Source organism: Gavia stellata, chromosome 5 (genome assembly GCF_030936135.1).
Source record: "Gavia stellata isolate bGavSte3 chromosome 5, bGavSte3.hap2, whole genome shotgun sequence".
Taxonomy (NCBI): Eukaryota; Metazoa; Chordata; class Aves; order Gaviiformes; family Gaviidae; genus Gavia; species Gavia stellata.
Window position 1 is genome coordinate 840,881 of NC_082598.1, and position 20,761 is coordinate 861,641.

The 20,761-nt window shown below is 42.2% G+C and overlaps 1 protein-coding gene across 1 annotated transcript in view; it reads left to right on the top strand.

Moving 5' to 3' along the window:
- Positions 1–19,440, top strand: part of ZNF638 (zinc finger protein 638) — a 42,291-nt gene extending 22,851 nt beyond the window's left edge. The window contains exons 20-27 of the mRNA XM_059818191.1: positions 794–919; positions 4,990–5,039; positions 9,292–10,717; positions 11,346–11,411; positions 14,013–15,012; positions 17,156–17,248; positions 18,127–18,245; positions 19,128–19,440. Coding sequence (XP_059674174.1) covers positions 794–919; positions 4,990–5,039; positions 9,292–10,717; positions 11,346–11,411; positions 14,013–15,012; positions 17,156–17,248; positions 18,127–18,245; positions 19,128–19,187 — 2,940 coding nt within the window. The 3' untranslated portion in view covers positions 19,188–19,440. The remainder of the gene's footprint in view (positions 1–793; positions 920–4,989; positions 5,040–9,291; positions 10,718–11,345; positions 11,412–14,012; positions 15,013–17,155; positions 17,249–18,126; positions 18,246–19,127) is intronic.
- Positions 19,441–20,761: the final 1,321 nt, after the last annotated feature.

A 20,761-nucleotide genomic window follows, 5' to 3' on the forward strand; every position in this document is an offset into this window, starting at 1 on the left:
CTTTCAGCTGTTACCTAGCCTGACCAATACAAGAACAGTTTTTTAAGCACTGAAAGTAAAGCTTTGCAAATGGCTGGAAAATTTATTAACCTTTGACATTAGAGGTGTAAGTGGGGGGGAAATAAGTTCCCATTTTGTAGGAAACTTTGGGAAAAAAATATTTTGATATGAGAAGTGAAAATGTCAGAATTGCTGAAATTGCTTTTTCTTTGGGACACTTCAAAATGTAGTGACTTGATTTTCAATTTCTTAAATTTTGATATTTTAATTTTTAATGTGGCTGGTTTTGCACTGAACATTGGATTTTTATTTTTTGAACTAGATTTAAATCACTGTGTGTACGTGTGTATTTTAACTATTAAAAAGCTGTTGTGCTCCCAATATTATGAGCTATTTTAAGTGTCCAGCTGCTAGTAAACAATAAAACAATTGAAGATGCTTTTAAGAAAAAGATAGTATTTTTCTGTGGCCGGAAGGTTGGACACATGTGGGTAGGGAAGCTCCAGGCTCCACTGTTTTGTGATGTCTTTATTTAGCTCTAAAGATAATTCCAAACAGGAGAGATTTCTTCCTTCAGCCTCTGAGAAAGAAGAGTCCTCTGTTCTCCATATGCAAGAACACAGGATTTAATAAAAAAATACTGCATATTGCTGATTTATAATGAAGGTGTTGAAACCCTTCAGGAACACTGGATACCCCGCGCTATACCAGCTTAATTTATTAAACCTGTTCTGCAATACAGAAATATGATGAAGTAACAGTTATTTGAAGCTTGTGCTTTCTTTGCTTTTAGGCAATTCTGCAGCTGGATAGTCCCAAGTCAGCCAGAGCAATGTACAGCTTCCTGAAGCAGTATCCGTATAATATGGGTGAGCATACATTGACCTGTACATTGTCACCCAATGGAGAGTCTGCTGAGGTAAGTTTTGATTTCTTCTTCTCAATAATGTATTATTTTGGTGGAATAGAACCACCTTTCCCTGAAGAGCAGTTAATGGTGACAATGGCAGTATTTCCTTCGCTATTTGCTGTCATTGTGGAGGAAAGTGAAAACTGTGCAACAGCTGGGAACTGGATCACCTAGTCTGTGTTCTGGGATGTGGCGTAGGTGTGAAAGTGTGTGGTGGTGTGTGTCTGTCTTTTGTCTCTTTCTATATTTTACAACCATGTATGGAATCTCTTTCATCTCCACTGATGAAAGTATTTCTTAATGGACGATGAAGAGAAAAAGGAAGAAAGGAGGAAAGCGACTCTTTAGTACCAGTAGAAAAGGATTGATAATTGAAATTAGAGTTTTCCTGATCTAGTCTGAATCATCTTTAGGAGTTCATCTGCTTTAGTCCTCTTGATTCCAGACTTAGTTGCTATGTCAGCATTGGTCTGTGCGCCCACAGCCGCGTCCATCTTCTCTCTTACAAGTGAAATTACTAGCAGTATTGAGCAGCTCCCAGTTTACTTCTGGTGATTTACTGAAGGAACAGCAAGCTGCAGCAGCTGAACAGCGGAGAGGAAGGAGCTTAGTGCATGTCGCATTGGGTAGGTAAAGAGCTTTAAGCAAGAAATGCAAACATTAGTCACATTGCTAATAGTGTTCTGGCTTCCAAAGCGGAGCATGTAAATCCCGACGTGGTCCCTCTCGCAGTGTGGAAGTAAAGTGCTGTTGACTCAGCACTTGAACGTGAGGATTTTTTATTTCCCTAGTTCTGCATGCCCTCGCCTTCTCATTTTTCAGTTCCTTTCTCATGTCCTGACCCAACAAAATAATTTTAATGTTTGTCCAGTGTGCTTGACTCTCCATCTCTTGCCACATCTTCCAAACTATGTTTATTGCAGGGGGATATAGGTTGGCTTTTATTCCTCTGAATTCCAGCTAGGTTTGTTCTTCAAAGTTCATATATAGCTGAGAGAACAGGGACCAACTAATTGGTTCAACATGAACTGTATACGGTCGAGATTGAGACCAAAATGTATATAGGTATTTTCTGGTTTTTGTTTTGTTGGTTTTTTTCAGATTTTTTTGTTGGTTTTTTAGTGATTATCCATGTGAATTCCATTCTTGGAGCTCTCATTCCCTGTGTGTTGCTGTTCCTTTTCAGTGGCGTGACTTTGGGATACCATTCAAACAAGAGGATGTGCCTGGAGGGGCAGGGCATCGTAGCTTTTTCCCTTCACTTTTATTCATCACAGGGAAGTTGAACTTCAGGTGCCTAAAGTTAACAAGAGCATTGGTCTGTTACTTCAACAGGGAGGAAAAAAAAGTCATCCAGACGTGTACTTCTGCTCACCGTGCTGACAAAGCTGTCGGTGGTATTTGTGCTGAGCATCACAATGAATTTCAACTTTTTTTTAAAGAATAGGTTGTGTACTGATCTTTGGCTTGTATCGTAGTCTGTTCTCTATGATATTGGCAATTTCTTCTGCTTTACTGAACAGCATCCTTAGTTACGAAGTCTGTAGGATAACTGTACGGTGTTTAGGATTCACGTTTTTAAAGACATAGTGTGTCAATAGAGATTTTTAGGTGTACGTTTCTGGTGGGGGTCTCCTGCAATAGTTGTTGAGTTGCATCTGTTAGTTCATTAGGAGTGACCCTCCCGTGAAGGTTTCTACTAGCCTAAGAGTCAATATAACAACACTGAAAATGCTTTTTAATTACATCTTTGATTCAGAGAACTGCTTTAACTTTCCTTCTGAACACCGCATCTCTACCAGATGAGGGTGGTGGCGTGGGACTGTCGGTTTGGCAGGGGTAGGGTAAGGTGGGCTGGTATGCATCCCTCGGGACCGCTGATGCAGGGTGGGGACCCACTGCAGGTGAAGTGCTCATCGCTAAAATCTGGTGAGTGCGGGTGCATAGGCTGCTCTTTTTCTCTTCTGCTAGATGCAAGAGCCTGGATTAGATGTTCCAAGAGTTTTTCTCTCTCTCGCCTCTTCCCTATTGCAGGGGTGATTCTCCCCTTTGCTGACTCTCTTTGTATGGGACAAAATATGCTCTTCTTCCAAGCCACTTTATTTTGAGTTTCAGTTCATATAGTGAACTTCAGATTGTTTAAAGAACATAAATTATAATTGTGTTTGTCAGTTGCATTTAAGATTAATATCTTTTATTAGACTAACTTTGTAGATGAAGAAAATAACCAAATCTTCAGGCTTATGAGCTTTTCCTCAAGTCTAGAAAATGTAAGTAATAAGGTCCCTTAGCACTAAAAAATAAGCCAAATATCATTCATTAAAGTGCTCGTGCTAAGGAATGTATGTCAAGGATGCATTGTGGGAACACTTTATGATTCAAATCTGCTTTTTATAGCCCTTCCCTATATCTTGTGTAGCAACAGAATAACATGCCTTTGTCACTATAAATGTTTCATCAGAGCAGAGTTCAATGCCAACAAAGAATGGCATTCACACTCTGTTTTCAAAATAATATTTCTTTCCAGCTGCACATTTGGGTGATACAGAGTGCTTGTCTCATTTAGAGAGGTTGACCAGCCAGATAGCAGTAACTGATGCCAGTGGCATAGTAACAGCAGTAATGTAAGTGCTCGCTTAATCACATTACAGTTTTGTTTCTGTAATTTTACTGATAATGTCTGAATTTAATACTGCTGAAGTAACAAAAATATGGGGAAACTGCTGTAACGGTGAAGGAGGGTGTGCAACCGGAATACAGCATCACACAGCATGGCTGCAACTGGTGTCATTCAGTCTTTGTCAATGCGACTGTCACAGCTTTTGCACAAATGTTAAAATAAATCTGTACTTTGGAGATACTCTTCTAAGCTTTATTTTTATCTATACCTGAGGTGGAGAGAAAACTGCCTGCTCACACTGGTAAGAGGGGAAAACTGAGTTTTTTCCACCTGTTGTTCCTTCACTGCATTTTGGGTCTGTTACCTCCTGTCCGTCTTCTCGGTTATGCTGCCAGAATCTGCATTATGTGCCTAGGTACCGCAGGGACATTAAGCTTGTAGCCCCATTTGCCGTAAGCTATTTTCTCTAGAAGCCTTTCATTCACGAGCCAGTCTGAAGAGAAAAGAAAATCATTTTTAATTCATTATAACATGTTCAAATTACTTTTGGCACTTATCTCTGGAAGAAATGTTTTTAGAAAGGGAAGACTGAAGGCTTTGGGATTATGTGCATAAATAAAAGATGAAAGTGAATTCTACGTGCACTGAATTTATCTGATGTTCTTTCTAATAGTGATAGTCTTCAAATTAGTTTGTAGAAAGCCTTCAGAAAAGAGACAGAGATCAACACTGAATTTCTAAAGTTTTTTTTTTACTTGCTTAGACCTACACTACTAACTGTGATAGCTGCAGAGCTTGCGTGGTTTGTGGTTGTCTTTTTTCGGAAGACATTATTTCATTCCACATTTATTCTACAAGTTTATTCTACATAACAGAAAACAGAAAGGTGTAGTCATCCTACAAGAAATGAATGCTGCATTAGCAGGTTTTAAGGAATAGAATCTGGCCTTGGGTTTTCTGTAGAGAATTGCTTGACTTGGAATACAATTTGTGTTTAGACAAGGTGTGACACTGATTTTTGTATAATATTTACCTATCGGGCTAACTGTATTCACCCTGAGCTCTGCAGCCGTTAGCATCCTCACCAGTACAGGGAAGAAGGTGCTGTCTGGGAAAAGATGTGTTTAACATCCCTCTCCCCCGAATATTTCACAGACCAAAAGCTAATTCTGCTCAAAAAACCATGACAGCTTTGAAGAACAGTTAGTGGTGTGCCACATGTTCTGTCTAGCAAACTTTTAGTAGAATCTCTGACACTGCCATGCACTTTTTTATTTGTCATCTTTATAAAATACGTGTTCTGTGGGGAACAGTTTTAGAGCAGTTCACTGTCATTTGATCTTTCAGGTGATACATGCCTAAATTTGGTTTGTGGTGTTATTAATTAGCTGGGTTATGCAAATTATGTGCTGATGCTTCTGAAACTCATCGATACTGAACCCTGATTTTTGCCTTTCAGGCTGAAGTTGTGAAAAAAGAAGCGAAGAAAGAGGAACCAAGCAAAGGAAGGTATGCCTTTCAAGTATTTAAGTGTTTTTTTATATATCTGTATTGTTCCTGGAATGCATATCCAAGATTAAGCAGATTGCTGAGCCATCTCTCTAACTAAGCTTGATACAAAGCCCGCTGTGAGATCCATCACCTCTTACCTGCTGTTAGTTCTTTCAAGCTTTTGTGTGTTCTGTGTGTGCAGGACGTGTAGTGTATTGCTGTAGAGCTGTGATGTTTGTGACTTCTTTGAAATCCGGGGCTTTCAAAGAACGTGGACAAATGGGGTGAAATCCTGTTTTCTGTGTAGTTCGTTGAGTTGTTATTGTTTTACTAATTTGGCCAGGATTTTACCACAGGTCCTGGAAAGTATGTTTGGAAATACGTGTTGGTAAGACAATTTTTTTGTTGTATTTAACCAGAAGTGATTGCTTTATTTTGTCCTACAGCGCTTTCCTCTGTCAGAGCACCTGGCTCTATTGTTTCTGTTTCCAAATGCTAAAAATAAACTGAGACTTCCTTGTTTAACTTATTAACATGAACTTCATGCTGTGATATAGGTCCCTGAATTGATTTAAAAAAATGGTTAGATGCTATATTAACATCAGAACCTAGAAATGGGAAATGGTGGTTTTGGTATGTTCCATTTAAAATTGTTTTATGAACATTGCTTGTAGTAAAATTTCTCATTGTGGAGTAAGTATTTGTTGGTTTTAGAGTCTTGATTTATGTTTTGGGAATACTTTTATAAAGGGAGAGATCATTATAAGAGTTCTTGCTAACAAATATGACTTAAAACACCTTCTGTGACTCAAGTCCATATTTCTGGATAAGTTTTATCATTAAAAAAAAAAGCAGTTGTGTAATAATGGTCCTAAACTTCAATTTCAAGTAATGCCATTATACTATCATGGACTGTTAGGATATTTCTAAAACCTGTTTCTTTCAAAAGTTAAGTTAAGCACTCCTAATTTAATGAAACTTCTACTCAGGCCGTAGTCAATTTTGGAAGCATTTTGTTTCTCTACTGTCTCTGGCTCACATGTAGGCAGACAGACAGGTAACCTGTTTGATTCCAGACTGGTGGGCTTTAGCTAGCGGTGGTAATTAATCAAAACAAGTGGCTCTTGCATGAATCCCAGCTGCTGCCCAGCATCCTGCTGTGGCTGGTGAACAGATGGGAAAACTGGCATTTTCCCCTACAAATAACAGTGCACGTATTCTCCTTGTCTGAGGCAACTGTCTTCTCCTTGTAAGCCTTTGTGACCTGACCAGTTAGTCTTTTGAGTTACATTTTATGAGAAGCAGAAAATATCTTCAATATTATTTATACGGGAAGACTTTGTCACATGTTTCTGGGGAGGGAAGGAGTAGCAAAATTTGGGGAGCGTAAGGGGCTGCCCTCTGGGTTGCCTGGGATGATGAGATGATCTTGAAAAAAACTTTGGAATGCTTCTGGAAGCTCGGTTGTTGTCCGGCCCGAGCAGGTAGTTCATCTAACCTTGTGGCTGAGGTGACCGTCGTGCTTACGTGAATGCCTCTGCTCTTTTCAAGGATGCTGATGCATTTTGTTGGGATTTGTTTTCTTCAGCTAAAACAGTTGAAGCTTTCCTTGGCCAGGCTAAGAATCAAGGACTATCCCACTGCTCCTTTTAATCCTGAGCTGATGTGTAGGAAGCAGGTTGTGTCTCCGTTGTGACACAGCCTCTGTTCTGGCATTTCTCGGACTGAACTCTCCAAGCCTTTCCCTCGCTAGCTCAGGCAGTAATGGCTGCGTATGGCAGCTAACGTGGGGACGTCCCGTGCAGAAACTGCGCACCAGGTGTTGTTGGTTTTGCCCTCTACGCTAACTTCTGTGCAGGTAATCTGTCTTGCAGGTCTACGTGCTATTTCTTTCCCAATGCCTAACAGGTCTTTTAAAGTGTTACTTCAAGCACCTTGATGCTTCATCAGGCTCACTCATCTTTATCTCTGTGCGTTACTGCCTCTGCAGAGCTCTCCTTCCACTGCTTCACAGTCCGGTTTGAATCTATCAGAGTGTTTTGGAGACCAGGGCTTTATGGAAGGCACAGAGTGGGTGTTGGCATGAAAGGAGGCATAAAGTCCTGAGGATTCAGAGGCTAATACCTCATTTGCATTGTGTAGAGGATAATATATGTGTGCTACTGGTTGTAAGCTGTGTAGTTAGTGTATGGTTCCAGCGTTCACTGACATTTTTCCGTTCCCTGCAAAACAATATATAAACAGAGGTTTTGGGGTACAGTTTAGCAAGGCATTAGAGCTTGTGTTTAATTAAGCTTTCTTGGCATCAGTGACGAACCTGGCTTTTCAGAGCTGCACTTCTGGGCTTTGTGCTCTGACTTATCCAGGTAGTGTTTTGCTACACAGACACGTGAAGCATAAATCTCAGTGGTCTGTAGAATGCTCAAATAGAAAAGAAAATTAACTGAAATTGCTTTTGCTTTTGAAACATAAACAATGTTTAATTGATGTCAAAATATCTTCTGTGTTGCGACTGAGTAAACCGGTGCTGTGGCGAAAAAAGCAGATCAGCCCTGACTGCTGAGCCACTCACTCATGAGGCACACTTACCCCAAAACACTTGCAAGTAACAAGTTTACATTGATTACAGGTCTGAGAAGTCTGTTAGAGACGAGCGGGATGTAGGAACGAGTGAGGTTGCTTTTCTTTCATAAGACTTCGTTACTGTGAATTGAGCCGCTTGGGCTCTGAGGGAGATTCCCGGCGTTTTGCGGGGCCCCGCTGGGAGCATGCACACTCCATCGCTCCTGCCAGCGCTGCCTGCCAAGCTGCAAAACGCTGCGGTCCTGCCGCTTTGCTAGAGGAGGAGTGCCCTCATGTCGTGCTGCAAGTGTCCTTCTGATGCGTAGTCATGACACATTACGTCTGTGCCAATTTTAAATTGGCATTGTGAAAGAGATTCTGAAGCAGAATTCATATCCCTTCTTCTCTCCCCTCTCGCATTTTGTGGCAGCAGAGGACAGTGCCCTCAGGTCTGGAAGAGACCTTCGAGATCGGTGTTTTTGTTGTGCTTGCATAGCACAGATGTTAACTGAGTTTGCCTGTTTTCATCTTTCTGTTGACTCCATGTATTGTGTCTTCGTCTCGTTAACTCTCACATCTGGCCACTTCAAGACTTAACATTTTTGTCAGCGCTGACTTCCGTTTGATCTAGTCTTCCATTTCCTTGCTGACATCATGCTGGGAGTGTCACCAAAATGGCAGGCTTCTCTGCTCTTGTTTATTTTCATGAGGGTTTACACAAATGTTCACCCTTTATTCATATACATAGGTTCTGAGAAACCATAGCGCAGGCTGCTCCATTGTGCATAACCACTGATTAATTATGTGTGTTCGCTGCTTTTGTGTTTGTTTCGACACTTAGTGAGATTGTCAGCATTAGTATTTTGGCACCTTTCCATCTAGAGATGTACGAGGTGTTGGGGTGCTCGTTTTCTCGAGCTTTGTGGAAAAAGGGGCACAGACATCTCTAATTTCAGTGTCTCCCAAGATCATCTACGGAGGATTTTCTTTCAGAGAAGAATAACACACTTACTGTAACTCAAGTTCTCTGAAAAGCGCTATCCTCTGCATTGTCATCTTGGGCTTTATTATCCTGGGAGCTGACAGTGGGATGATACAGTGAAAGCAGAGCCTGGCCAAAAGGAGCCTCTGTGCATGTACTCTGTTCCCCACTACTGTGCGAGGTCAATGCAGTTTAAAAACAAAGCAACCCCTCCCTCCCCCCAAACCCGAACCAAAAAAAAAAACCAGACCCAACTTCAGACTCCTAGCTACTGGAAGAGTTCTCTAGGTTGGCGACTGCAGAGTCTGCTGTCTTCAAAGATAAAACTCTGGTAATTCCCTTACAGGGAGACTGAAGCTTTATTTTCGCTTTATGTACGCTTTCACAGTCTGCCTTGCATCAGGGGATCTAAATTTTAGGAGTTCATGCCAGCGCTGAGGTCACAGGTCACATCTGTAGTGAGTGCTACCTTGAGAGGTCTGACGACAAGTAATGTAATTGGAAGTGTAAGAGGCTTGCGGTACTGAGGTGGATTAAACAGAAGCATAAAACTAATCAGCTATTCGCCTCGGTATTTTTAACCATTTTAACACTGATAGGCTAGATTTCCAAATGCTAAGCACTAATGCATCAGGAAATCCCCCACCATTGGCGTCAAGAGATTTCTGGTAACTGTAGAATTCTCAACATAGTTTGATTTCTTCTGTTTTTTTTAAATGCATTTAGCTCTGGCTTGAAAAAATATCCAGAGGGATCAGGAGTGGTGCAAACAGCAGCTGCTAATCCTCCAGTAGAGCCTAGTGTGGCAAAGAAAGGACCCATTTCCATCTCTAATGTCAAAGACGAGATGTCAGCAGTACAGATAGAGCCCTCTGAGTCCCATCTTGAAAGAACAGTAAGGGAGTCTGCTCCAAGACTGGCAGAAACGTCTGCGGAGAAAGTGGGCGCTGGAGTTGAAGCTACTGTGGCATCTCTCAAAGCCACGGCAACCGAATCATCTGAAGCGAAGTCAGAAGAGATGCTGCCGCCACCTTTCAGCGTGGAGAAAGAAGAGGCAGTTAAAGATAACGCTGAACCCGAGTTGTTTGAATCTGCTGTTGTATCTGCATCAGAGAAGGACATTAAAGAGAAAGACGAAGAGTTGTCTGCTCCTGCCATTGAACCACCAGAAGAACTGTCTGACGTGGGCAAGGCTGAAGATGTGCCATCAGATTGTGCTGTGAAGCCGGCAGCCGGGGAATCGACAGGGGCCGTCCCCGAAGTGGTGCCCCCTGATTCTGATGCAGCTTCAGTGGAGATGGTGTCATCTGTTGTCACACAAGCAAACAACAAGTTGGATGCTCCTGAAAAAAATACTGTTTCTGATGCTGTGAAAACCGAACATGAAATGTCTGTAACTCCGATAACAGAGAAGAAACCTGTCCTTAAAACTGGGGCAGCCGTGGAGAAGAAACTGGATGTAGTTGGAGCAGACGCAGAGATGAAACCAGAAGAGCCTGCGCTCAAAGTTGGAAGAGCTGCGGAGAAGAACCCTGAAAAGCTTTTGATCAAGACTGGGGCAGAGACAGAGAAGAAAGTCGAAAAATCTGTGACCAAGGTTGGGGCTGCTGTGGAAGATGCTGCAAATGCTGTCGATGAGAACAACGAGGGAAGTTTAATCAAAGCCCATCAAAATAAAGGAACAGGACCAGTAAAAACTGATGAAACCCACAAAGCAGTTACGTTAAACTCCTCTCTATCTGTCAAGGAATCTTCCTCTGTTGGTAAAATGATTTTAAAGGCAGTGGTCTCTCTTCCGGATATATCAAAGTCAAGGGTTCCAGTACGGAGAAATGAGCCTTCCTTGTGTAAAGGAGGGGAGCAGAAAGCTCCCTCGAAGCCTGAGACCCGAGGCCAAGCAGCGGTGGAGAAGAAAATGGCATCAAAAGAGGAGGGTCATCTGCGACCTGGTAGCAGCCGATCAAGCTTGGGAGATGGCAGCGGCAAATGTAAAGTGAGCAGAAGTTCTGTTGTTGATGGAAAGGGAGGCAATGGGAGGAATTCATCTCAGCAAGAGAAGGACTCACGAGTGGAATCTAGGGCTAGTTCAAAACAGTCTCAAGAGGGAGAGAGTAGATCATCCAGCATGAAGAAAGACAACAGCAGCAATAAGGTGAGGAGGGCAGGAAGGCCGGTTCAGTGTGCCTGATCAGTAACTAACTCCATGCTTCTCAGATGTTGAGTATGGGACAATGAGATTATGTTCCCCTTCCCTTTTCCATAAATCACTCAGCTGGTTTGGGCCAACAGACGAGTTGGAATAGCGAGCTGGCGGGCAACCAGTTGCTTTTAGATGCAGTGTGTGCAACGCAAGTATGTAACTGGTTTGAAAATGCTACTTGGAAAAAATTGCGGGAAGGTATTTTTGAAGCGAGTCTTTATTGAGTGTCATAACTTTATGTTCTTGGATTAGTTCTGAATGGGAATTAATAAGCTTTCTGTCCTTTTGTGAGCTGATATTTGCTTTGTCAAGTCCTGCACAGACACTGGTTACTGAAAAGAGGCTACTAAGCAAGGTATTACCTGTGACTTGTTGCTAGAGACTGTATCCCCGGACTCTACCGCTGACGGTTGGCTTAGTTCTGTATTTGCCAAGCATGTGATCAGGAGCAGCAATCTGGACAACTTAAAAAAGTTCATTAAGGGAAAAAATAGCTGAATTTTTCTTATTATTTTTTGCCTCTTGTGGACAGGTTAGTTGGCTTAACTGATTTCATGTGAACTTTTGTCTAATTCTGCAGGCTGCTGTTGGTGGCAATACTAAAACTTCAAAAAGTGGCGCTAGCAGCAGTGCAAAACAAAAGGAGGTAAGGTTGTAACCACAACTGAAATTGAAGTCAGATTGTCTCGAAAGCGTGTGTGTGTGTACTAAGAATCTTTAGTGTCCTTCCCTAGGGAATTTTTTTGTATTACTAGTTGTTACAGACTATGGGCATAAAGCTGTAAAGCCAAATTATTTGGAAGAGAAATTCAGTTCAGGAAGTGAGTGTTAAGAGGATGTATTTTTTGGTCTCTGATATAATTTGTTTGAGAGAGAGAACTAATTCATTGGATCTCCAGTTGCCTGCTTGAGATCTTTATTCGTTTTACCACACTCGTGAGAAGAGGAGGGAAGGCTGAAGTCTTCTAGCTCTTTATAAATGGTTTTGTACAACAGGAGGTAGTGAGAACATCTCCATCCATGGTGCCTCTTTCACGCAAAGATATTTCCAGTGTGTTGTTCAGCAGAGCAAGGATTACTGTATGTTTTTGGTGCAGTGTTGGTTTGAAGAAGAGCCTATAGGCTCAACTGCTCAGTCTGCATTTTCACAGGAAGGTGAGAAGCGATACCCTCTCTCTCTCTTTTAGATAGCTTGGCCATTGGGAAAGAAAAGCAGAAAGAAGGTAATAAAAGTCCGTATTGATGAGTTTGTAGAAGTAGCGTTACAGGATGAAATCAAAGATATACCGGGTAAGTAGTGGGTCCCTATGGAAAAGGGATTTCTGAGACAAAGTTGGAGACCTGAATCCTTTTATTAATCTTATTCCACATAAACTTTTTGCGTCATCAGCGCAGTGTGTTTGTGGAGTTGATGGTAGTGATGGTAATAGAGAACGCTGTCCTAGCTGATGTTCCAGATGTATTTGTTAATCCCCAAAAGCAAATTCTACACCTCTTGAAAAAGTTTTTGCAATGTTTATTACTTTTTACGCCTTTATTCTACACTGTTATACAACTGATAAGAATCAGGATCTGTGTCCTCCTTTTCATGGGAGGAAGAATACAGTAATGTTTGATTTCAGTTGAAATGTAACCAGATTCTTTCTTTCTTTTTCTTCACTGTGCCCACCTTGCATTAAATATTCCTCAAGTTTCTGCATCAGAATGTGGGTGGAGGCACATATTATTCCTAGTATTTGTTAGCTTTTTTTAAAAAGAAAGGGAAGAAAAGGCATGTAGCCTTTGAATTTCGGAGTATTTTTTCTGCTGGAGAACTGTTTTTAGTATTTCTTACCTGCAGACTTACTCTCTAACAGAGGAGAGTTCATCTTGCCTTTGCCTTAAAGTTCTGCTTTGACAAGGGTTTTTTCACTCTCCTTGTGTTAAATACCATCCAGTATTTGATGGTAGGATGGAATATTTTGAAAAAAAAAAATTCAGAATCGTTCATTGAAGAAATTAAATACATAATTTGTGGAGTAGTGGATATTTGGATGGGTTTTAATGTCTAAAATTAATTTATTAATTGACTTAAGTACCCATCTTACCCACCTTATCCTACCATCCTGATTGTTCACTGTAAACTAGCTCTATGTTTATAAAGTATAATGCTCTGTTCCAAAACCATGACTGCTCTCTTTCGTATAACCTAAAAGTAATTTGGGTTAATTCAGTCTTTTATTAAATTCAACATGTATACATACATCCTCCTCCAGATGTTCTCAGCTACATATGTCATTAAATTGCTGCTAATTCTTGCCAGTGGTCCCAGAATAAATTGTGTGAGCCATGATGGAAGCTGGCATGGTCAAACTGCAGGGTAGGAGAAGTTTTAGATGCAAGACATGCTCCAGTAAGAGCATGCCGCTGACTGAGGAGAATTAGAAAGGGTCAGGCTCTGTCATCTTAAACATAAAAATACAGCAAGGCGTTAGCCAGAAAGCTTGCCCCTGGCCCCTGCGGAAATATGGCTGGCACAGGAGGAGCAGCAAGTCTGCCAGAGGGTCTGTGGGGCTAGTCAGGCCTTAACAGAAAGGAGAAAATGATTTTCTTGTACATGATTGTTTTAGAGAAACAAAGGGAGGCTCCCGTACGGGGAGCCTTTTCTTGAGCTGGAGTGTAGGGCCATCAGAGAACCTCTCTGAAACCGTTAGGAGATTGGAACCAAAGAAGCAAGATAAAACAGTGAGTAGCCATCAGGACACAGAATGACTTTGCTGGATTGAAACATCTGACATGGCCGCTGCTACAAAACAGGAGACTAACAGTGTATGCTTAGGGAAGAGAATGAGATACTGACACAAGATAATAGTATTTTTGAAGGGCACTCTGGACGTATTCTGATTTTCACTAGTCTTCCTGCAAGTGAGTGCAAAAATACACATAAGTATTCAGGGTATCAGCCCGGTGCTTTTAATAGACATAGATTTTGTCTATTCATCTGCTGTGTTTTTGAAAAATGCTTCGGGTTTTTGAATTCAATCTGCTTACTTAACACAAATGCTGATAATGAAAACTCTTCCATGTGAGACTGAAGGCCTGAAAATTTTTTTCTACCCTGAAGTCAAGTTGCATTTTTTTTTTCTTTTTTCCCCTTGAGCCAGCTTCAGTGTGTAGATATTTTTCATTAGGCACCCTGTGGATGGAGGCGTTTGTGTCGCTGGGTGAATGTTAAACTTTGATATATTCGCATTTTTACACTTCCTAGGAAGAAGAGCTGTTTCCATTTAACCTGGATGAATTTGTTACTGTGGATGAGGTCGTAGAGGAAATCGAGTCTCCTGTTAAAACACGGCGAAATCCACCGAGGGGAAAGAGAAAAGATGGTGCTAAAAACAACTCCTCTTCTGAGCCTAGCTCCAAGAGAAGGAAAGGGAAGAGCTCCATAGCACGCATTGCTGAAAGCGAACTCTCTTTTGTCACTTTGGATGAAATCGGTGAGGAGGAGGAGGTGACTGCACAGCTAATGGGAGTTGCTACTTTAGAAGCGCTCAGTGACCCGCAGGGCCTGGTTGTAGTGGATGAAGTGATGGAAGAGGAAGAACTGATGTCAGAAGCAGTAAAGGATCCACAGTCACTTGTTACTTTGGACGAGATATCTGAACAGGAGGACCTTGGTTCTCATAAAGACGTCCCTAGGTCAGTTTTTGAGGAGCAGGATTTGAAAGCTGAACCCTTGGTAACTGTAGATGAAATCGGTGAAGTAGAAGAGCTGCCTCTGAACGAGCCTACAGACTTGAATATCGAGGATGTGCTGAAACAGAAGGAGGATGATAAAGCGGCTGCTGAGGACACTGGAGACTGCGCTTCCTCCCAGGTGCCTGATGATCCCAGTGCTTTAGTGACAGTAGATGAAATACAGGAGGACAACGAAGATAACCCTCTAGTGACTTTGGATGAAGTTAACGAAGATGAAGATGACTTTCTGGCTGATTTCAATCGTCTAAAAGAGGAACTAAACTTCGTTACAGTAGATGAAGTTGGAGAGGAGGATGAGGAAGATGATGTTACTTGCCCAGGGAAAAATCTGAACGAGGATGAAGACGATGAAGACATTGTTGCTGTTGCAGGACCAGAAGAAGAAGAAATTGCTGCCATTGCAGGACCAGAAGAGGAGGATATTGTTGCTGTTGCAGGACCAGAAGAAATGGAAATTCTAGGAGACATGAGTCCGGAAGAAGAAATTACTGCGATCTCAAAGTCAAAAGGTAAGGAACCTCTCGTAGTTTCCAGAGGGGAAATAGAAAATACGATGCTTAGAACCAGTGCACAGGGAATACACAAAGAGATCCTTGCAGCAAATAGAGGAAACTGAAAAACCCCAAATCTTTGACAAAGTTAATGAAAGAGATACTGGGGAAAAAACTGGGGAGACCGAATGTGAACAACAGCCTGAAGGTAGGCTATTTTATTAATGCATTTTACAGTGCATCTTTCTTTTGATGTAAAATTAAGCTGCACGTTGACTTGAAGTGTTCATTTGGTGGTTATGGTGGCTAAAATTGGGGAAAATAGCTTCTTTTCTCACCTTTAATGCAAGGCGTGGTAAACTACCTAACACTGTACAGATTATTTATAGTCTTTAATTATGGGGCCGAACTTGATTAAAACAGGTGAGTCAAATGAAATAGACACACAGATGCAAAGCTGTAACAGCTTCCAAGCTGGATCTAGAGGAAAAAAAATGTAGAACATGTATAGTGTGGAATTAGCAAAGGGTTAAGAAAGCCTAACACAGAGCCATGCCTGGAGAGCTGTACCTAACCGACACATAAGGAGAGTTTTGGCCAAAGTGTGTGTTAAGGCTCAACGTGATGCAGTCCACCAGTCTCGAGTTTCTTTCTGTCTCTGCTGATGTAGCTGAGCACTGACACAGCGCCTTTTGTTTGGTGTTTTGGAAAAGCTTTTCTCCCGTCCCATGCTTATTGCGTGGCAGAGGCAAGCTGAGTAGTGCAGATAGGGAGGAGCTGCAGAATCAGCAGATGTCTTGCTTAAAACAGTGTTTTAAACTTCAGTTTCTATAAACGCTAGGAAAGGGATTAGTTGACTCTGTACACACCCAAAAATATTTAAATGTTACATATTGTTTTAATCTTGTTAATGTTACAGAACATAAGCTTTCCCATGATTAACAAAAGCATTTACTGAAAATGCAAAACATTTTCTATGTTCTGTTAGCAAGTTAGCTGTAAAAACACCTCTTAATATCCAAGCCCTTGAGTTGATTTCTGATCTGTGAAAGCCGAACCCTTGCTAACTGCAGATAAAATTGGCGAAGTAGAAGAGCTGCCTCTGAAATACTGTGTATTTGATACACAGTAAATAAGTGATTTTAGTTCCTCTCTGTATAGTAAAAACCTCAGGCAGAAGAGGTGGGCTTAGGAAAGGGCTACTTCCTCCTGAGTTTGAGAAGGGAACAAGAAAACTGGGAAGGAGAGGTTAAAGCAAGTAAAACCATATTACTCAAGTCTTAAAATCTGATTCCAGCAGCGAAATAGGAAACAGCTCATTGCCCCAGGCCAGCGGTTCAAAGGATGACAGTCAGACTGCAGCTGGTAAAGAGCCACACGGCAAATCTGAAACGTTGGGCGTCGGTGATGCTGTCTGTTGCGTTCCCTTGACAGTGTCCTGATTTTTGTTCTTAAGGGGAAGGATTCATGGCGTTAACCTTGTTTAGCGCATATTGGTATCTAGGTTATTTGAACACAGAATTAGAAAGAAAACAGGTATTTTTGATGTGTGACTCTTCACCTGCCAGTTGGACTGCTTCGACGGTCTAAAAACCAAATACCTTGTTTATCTTGTAATCGAGGAGACTGTCAAACTCCTTGTCTCCAGAAAAATCTTAAAATGTTGATTTTGATCTTTCCTTAGAGCTGGTTAATCCGATAACACATTCAGTAGGCTTTGACTGGTTCTGTAATGAAGCTGAAATACTGCTGTTGGACCTCAAGCTAGATTAATTCAAGACAGCTTGGTAGCTTGTATTAGAAAGAAGTTGAGATTTTTGTGACCATAACCACAAAGTTGGTTTGAAGCTGCTGATAAGAGCTGTAGAGGAAGGCAGCTGAGAGCAGTGGTGGCACGTCTGTGAAGAGTGCCGTGTGGTCGAGAGCGCTTTTGGGGTCATTCACTGCAGCACCGGCGCTGTATTTGGAAGTCTTGCCCGTGGGATTGATGTCAGGAGTTGCTGGGAATTGCTCTATGGAAAGAACAAACCAAATAGCGTAGAAAACCGTAAGGGCTGTACAGATGGCGTTCGTTTCCAGCAGTAACGAGCCATTACAGCTAGATACAGAATACCTTTAAACCAGCGGATACCTTTGTTTAATGTGCATTTATGGCCTCCAGTGGATCAGCCGGGATCAGGAGATAAAGAACCAGAGCCTAAGCGGAAGAAAACGGCTTCTTCGGATGCATCAAAGACGCAGAGTACTCCAAAAGGTAAAACCAGAAAAGCCCACTCCAAACGCTCCGTACTTTTCTTGCTGGAAGACAGCTTTCTTGCCCGTTTGAAAATGCCTCCTTCGCCTCATTCCACGTTTAACTTTGAAGTCATGGCTCATAATTTGTGTTTTTTATCTTGGCTGCTACAAATGCATGTTTAACAAGTTTCTGCTGTTGGCTTAATAGCAGCAGCAAAGTTGAAAGTGCTTTTCTTCCTAAAGTCTAATTTACAAATATAGGCTAATTTATTTATGATTAGCACAGCGCAGTATAATACCTTACCTACTGTTCTAATCCTGTTACGAGTTTTATTACCAACTTTCTCTCAATGTATAGAAATGAGGGAACTGCTTACAAGGTTTTTAAAATGTGTTTGTGTGCATATTCTAAGATCCTCATCTAAAATACTTTTATATAAAACTACTGATAACACTTGAACTGTAAAAGAACTTGCGAGGAAAATACGGATCCTTGCCTGATGGCTTGTGTAATACTCTCTGTGACAGAAAATGCTTGTGTAACACACTGCAGGACAGAGGTTACACTTGGCAAATGAGTTGTATATAAAATACTTTTAAGGCCAACAGATGCTGAGGTGGTTGCAGTGAGCTTCGGATCCAGAAGGTCGTTTGCCCTCTTCGCAGAAAAATGTGTCCTCCGCTGTTTATTGAAGTAGAGCAGGTGACCAACTCAGATTAGAAGCCTGATTTTTTGAATACTGAAAAAATGTTTCTAACTTCCTTCCGTTAATAACAAATTCTACAGATTTGGCTAAAGGAATCTGATTTTTTAAAATTTTTTTTTAAAGCTGTGTTTTGTTGATGGGCTGTTTTAAAGCTGTGTTTTGTTCATGTTAATGTGTGCTGTCTCTTCAGATTTGGATTACTTGGTTCCAAAGGCTGGCTTTTTCTGTCAGATCTGCTCGCTGTTCTACGCAGATGAAACGTCTGTGAAAAATCACTGCAAGACACCGCTTCATCAGCAAAACATGGAGGTATTGCTGAAGCTTCTCCAAACACGCAGCGGTGGAAAGAACATCGTTTTAAAAATGTTTGCTTTAACGAGTGCTAATAATTTCCTAGTGGCATAGGGAGCTCATATTAATACTTCAAGGGGTTTTAGTTTTAAACTCGGACACAGATACGGTTAAATTAGTCAAGCTCATCGCCTGCATAAAGCCTTCCTTTCCTAGGAAGGCGTGGGGATAGCTGTTGTCTTCCCTTCATTTTTAAGAAGTGATTTTAAGAACTGGGCAGTGATGTGTCTGAAAACATGGTTTCGTCAGATTTCCTGGCTTGCTGAAGCTGCAGACTGGCTAAAATATCTTGCAGATACAAAACGACCAAGAGGTCAGTTTGGCAGCCAGAAAACTTAGGTTTGGGGTCAAAACTCCCCGCACCCCTCTGCAGTACGTCTTGGGGGTGCAGCCGGCCGGCAGGGACACGGCGTGTGCCCAGCTGGGGAAGAGGCAGCCCCTTCCTGTGCTGATGAGAGAGGCAGAAAACTGGGAAAATACTTACCGATGTAGACTTTTGTAAGGTGGGCACAATAAATACACCGCCCGTGGTGAATATTGAGTTACCTTTCATGACCAGTCACAGGTCCCTGTCGTCATGTGAACTCCTGATACCTGATACCTTGCCATATGCCCTGTAAAAATTCCACTCGGGAGCTTCACCGCTTGAAGACTGTGTGTGTGTCAGTTCGTGAGCAAAACTTCCGAGTGTTTTTTGGTACCTATCACACATTGCTGGTATCGGGAGTAGGCTGACTTTCGGCCAATGCGCTTAGGAAGCCTGCGCTGTTTTTAGAGCATGATCTTGTCGCGGACTGAGGAATGACAGCCGTGTCTAACTGGCTACCCTTATTTCCACAGAAGTTCATGGCCAAGCAGAAGGATGAGGATAACGACGGGGAAGAGCGGAGTTCAAGGTGATCGGAGGAAGGAAGAACTCTTCCAGTGAATTAAACTTAGGGTCCAGTCAATTTTGTGTATTTTGTTATGATTTAATTTGTAATTCTGTCTCAGAAACAAGCATTCATGTTGTATAAATTTGCGCTCAGTGTGGACAGACTGAAAGAGAATTGTATGGTGGCTTTGATTTGTATATCAAATCATCTGACTTGGGAGAGACTTCTTTTACAAGTGTCGACATGAAATAAATGTTCTTACTGTATAGTTAACGCCAGGGGATTGCGTTCAGCGTGATTTATTGTGTTTTGTCAACTCTCTGGATCTCAGTAGAGATGAGGAGGGGATTCATTCCAGAGATCTTTCTCCGGTGCCGCTTTACGGAGCTCTCGGCAGGTGAAATCTCACGTGCTACCTGTGCTCCGTACTGCCCCAAAGCAGTGACCCTCGTGGTGAAGACTGCAGTGATCCTGTGAATTGTCATCCTCCCTTCAGCCGTCTTCTTCCTCTGCAGTCTCATGAGATCTCTTCTTTTATATTTTATCCTCTCGGGAAGATAAAGCTGAGGACATCAAGGGGAGCCAAGCCTCTTCCAGCGCTGCGCTAGCGTGCCTGTCGTTACTGCTGTCAGCCAGGGAGGTCACTGTCCCTTGCTGTTTCTCCTTGGTGACAGAGTTTGCTTGTTTATTTTGGGTTACTTTTCCCTAGTTTGTTCCAGGCTGTAGGTCAGAGCCTGTGGAGCACTCAGCTGCGTGGCTGAACTTCGTCATCTGCTCCGGAGCGTTGCTCACTGCTGAGTCTGGGTCTCTGGCTGGCATCCTCTTAACCACGGTGATGGCAGTCTGGATCATGACTGACTCTGCTTTGAGCTTTTATTTTTCACCTAGCCACTAGAAATTTATTTAAAAGACCATTTCCTAAAATCCACCATTGCCTCTGCCACTCCTTCAAACTTTGGGTAGTTGGCTTTGACTGAGTTACGTTCCTGGAGGAAGAGTAAAGACGTGTTCCTGCATGTCCGAGGAAAACGAGCGATGCTGTCGTTCTACCTGGTGGGGATGTCACGAGTCATACCTGGGCCACAGCTGGCACAAAAATCCTCTGTCCTCAGACTGCGGGGCAGCAAAGTGCCAAAACAAACGGAACCATCCCCTGCTCCAAGGCTGTGAGCGGTACGGATGAGATTGCTGTGATGTTATTTAACTGCTTAATTAGTCTCGCTTAGTTCTCCAGTCGCTGCTGGGTTAGTAGCGATTCATATAGAAGAGAATTTAAAAACCCTGTCTGAAATAATGGGGTACAGACTGGAATTTAGTGCCAAGAGCTGCGGGCGAGGGACGGCAGCTCCGGGTTTGGCTCTGCTGAAACCCTGGGCTCTGCTCGGTTGCTCGCCTGCTCCCAGCCCAGAGCCAGAAAAAAGAGAAATCTGGGAAAAATATGGTAAAAAACCCCGCAAACACTATTACTGCTACTGGTTTTCTGAATGTTGCTCCCCAAAGGTACAGTGCTGCACTTCAGTTCCCCCTCTGCCTAACCGGGCTGCAAATTGAGTTTATTTTAGAGCTGCTGGCAATTAAAATGGTTGTGTGCTCCATCCC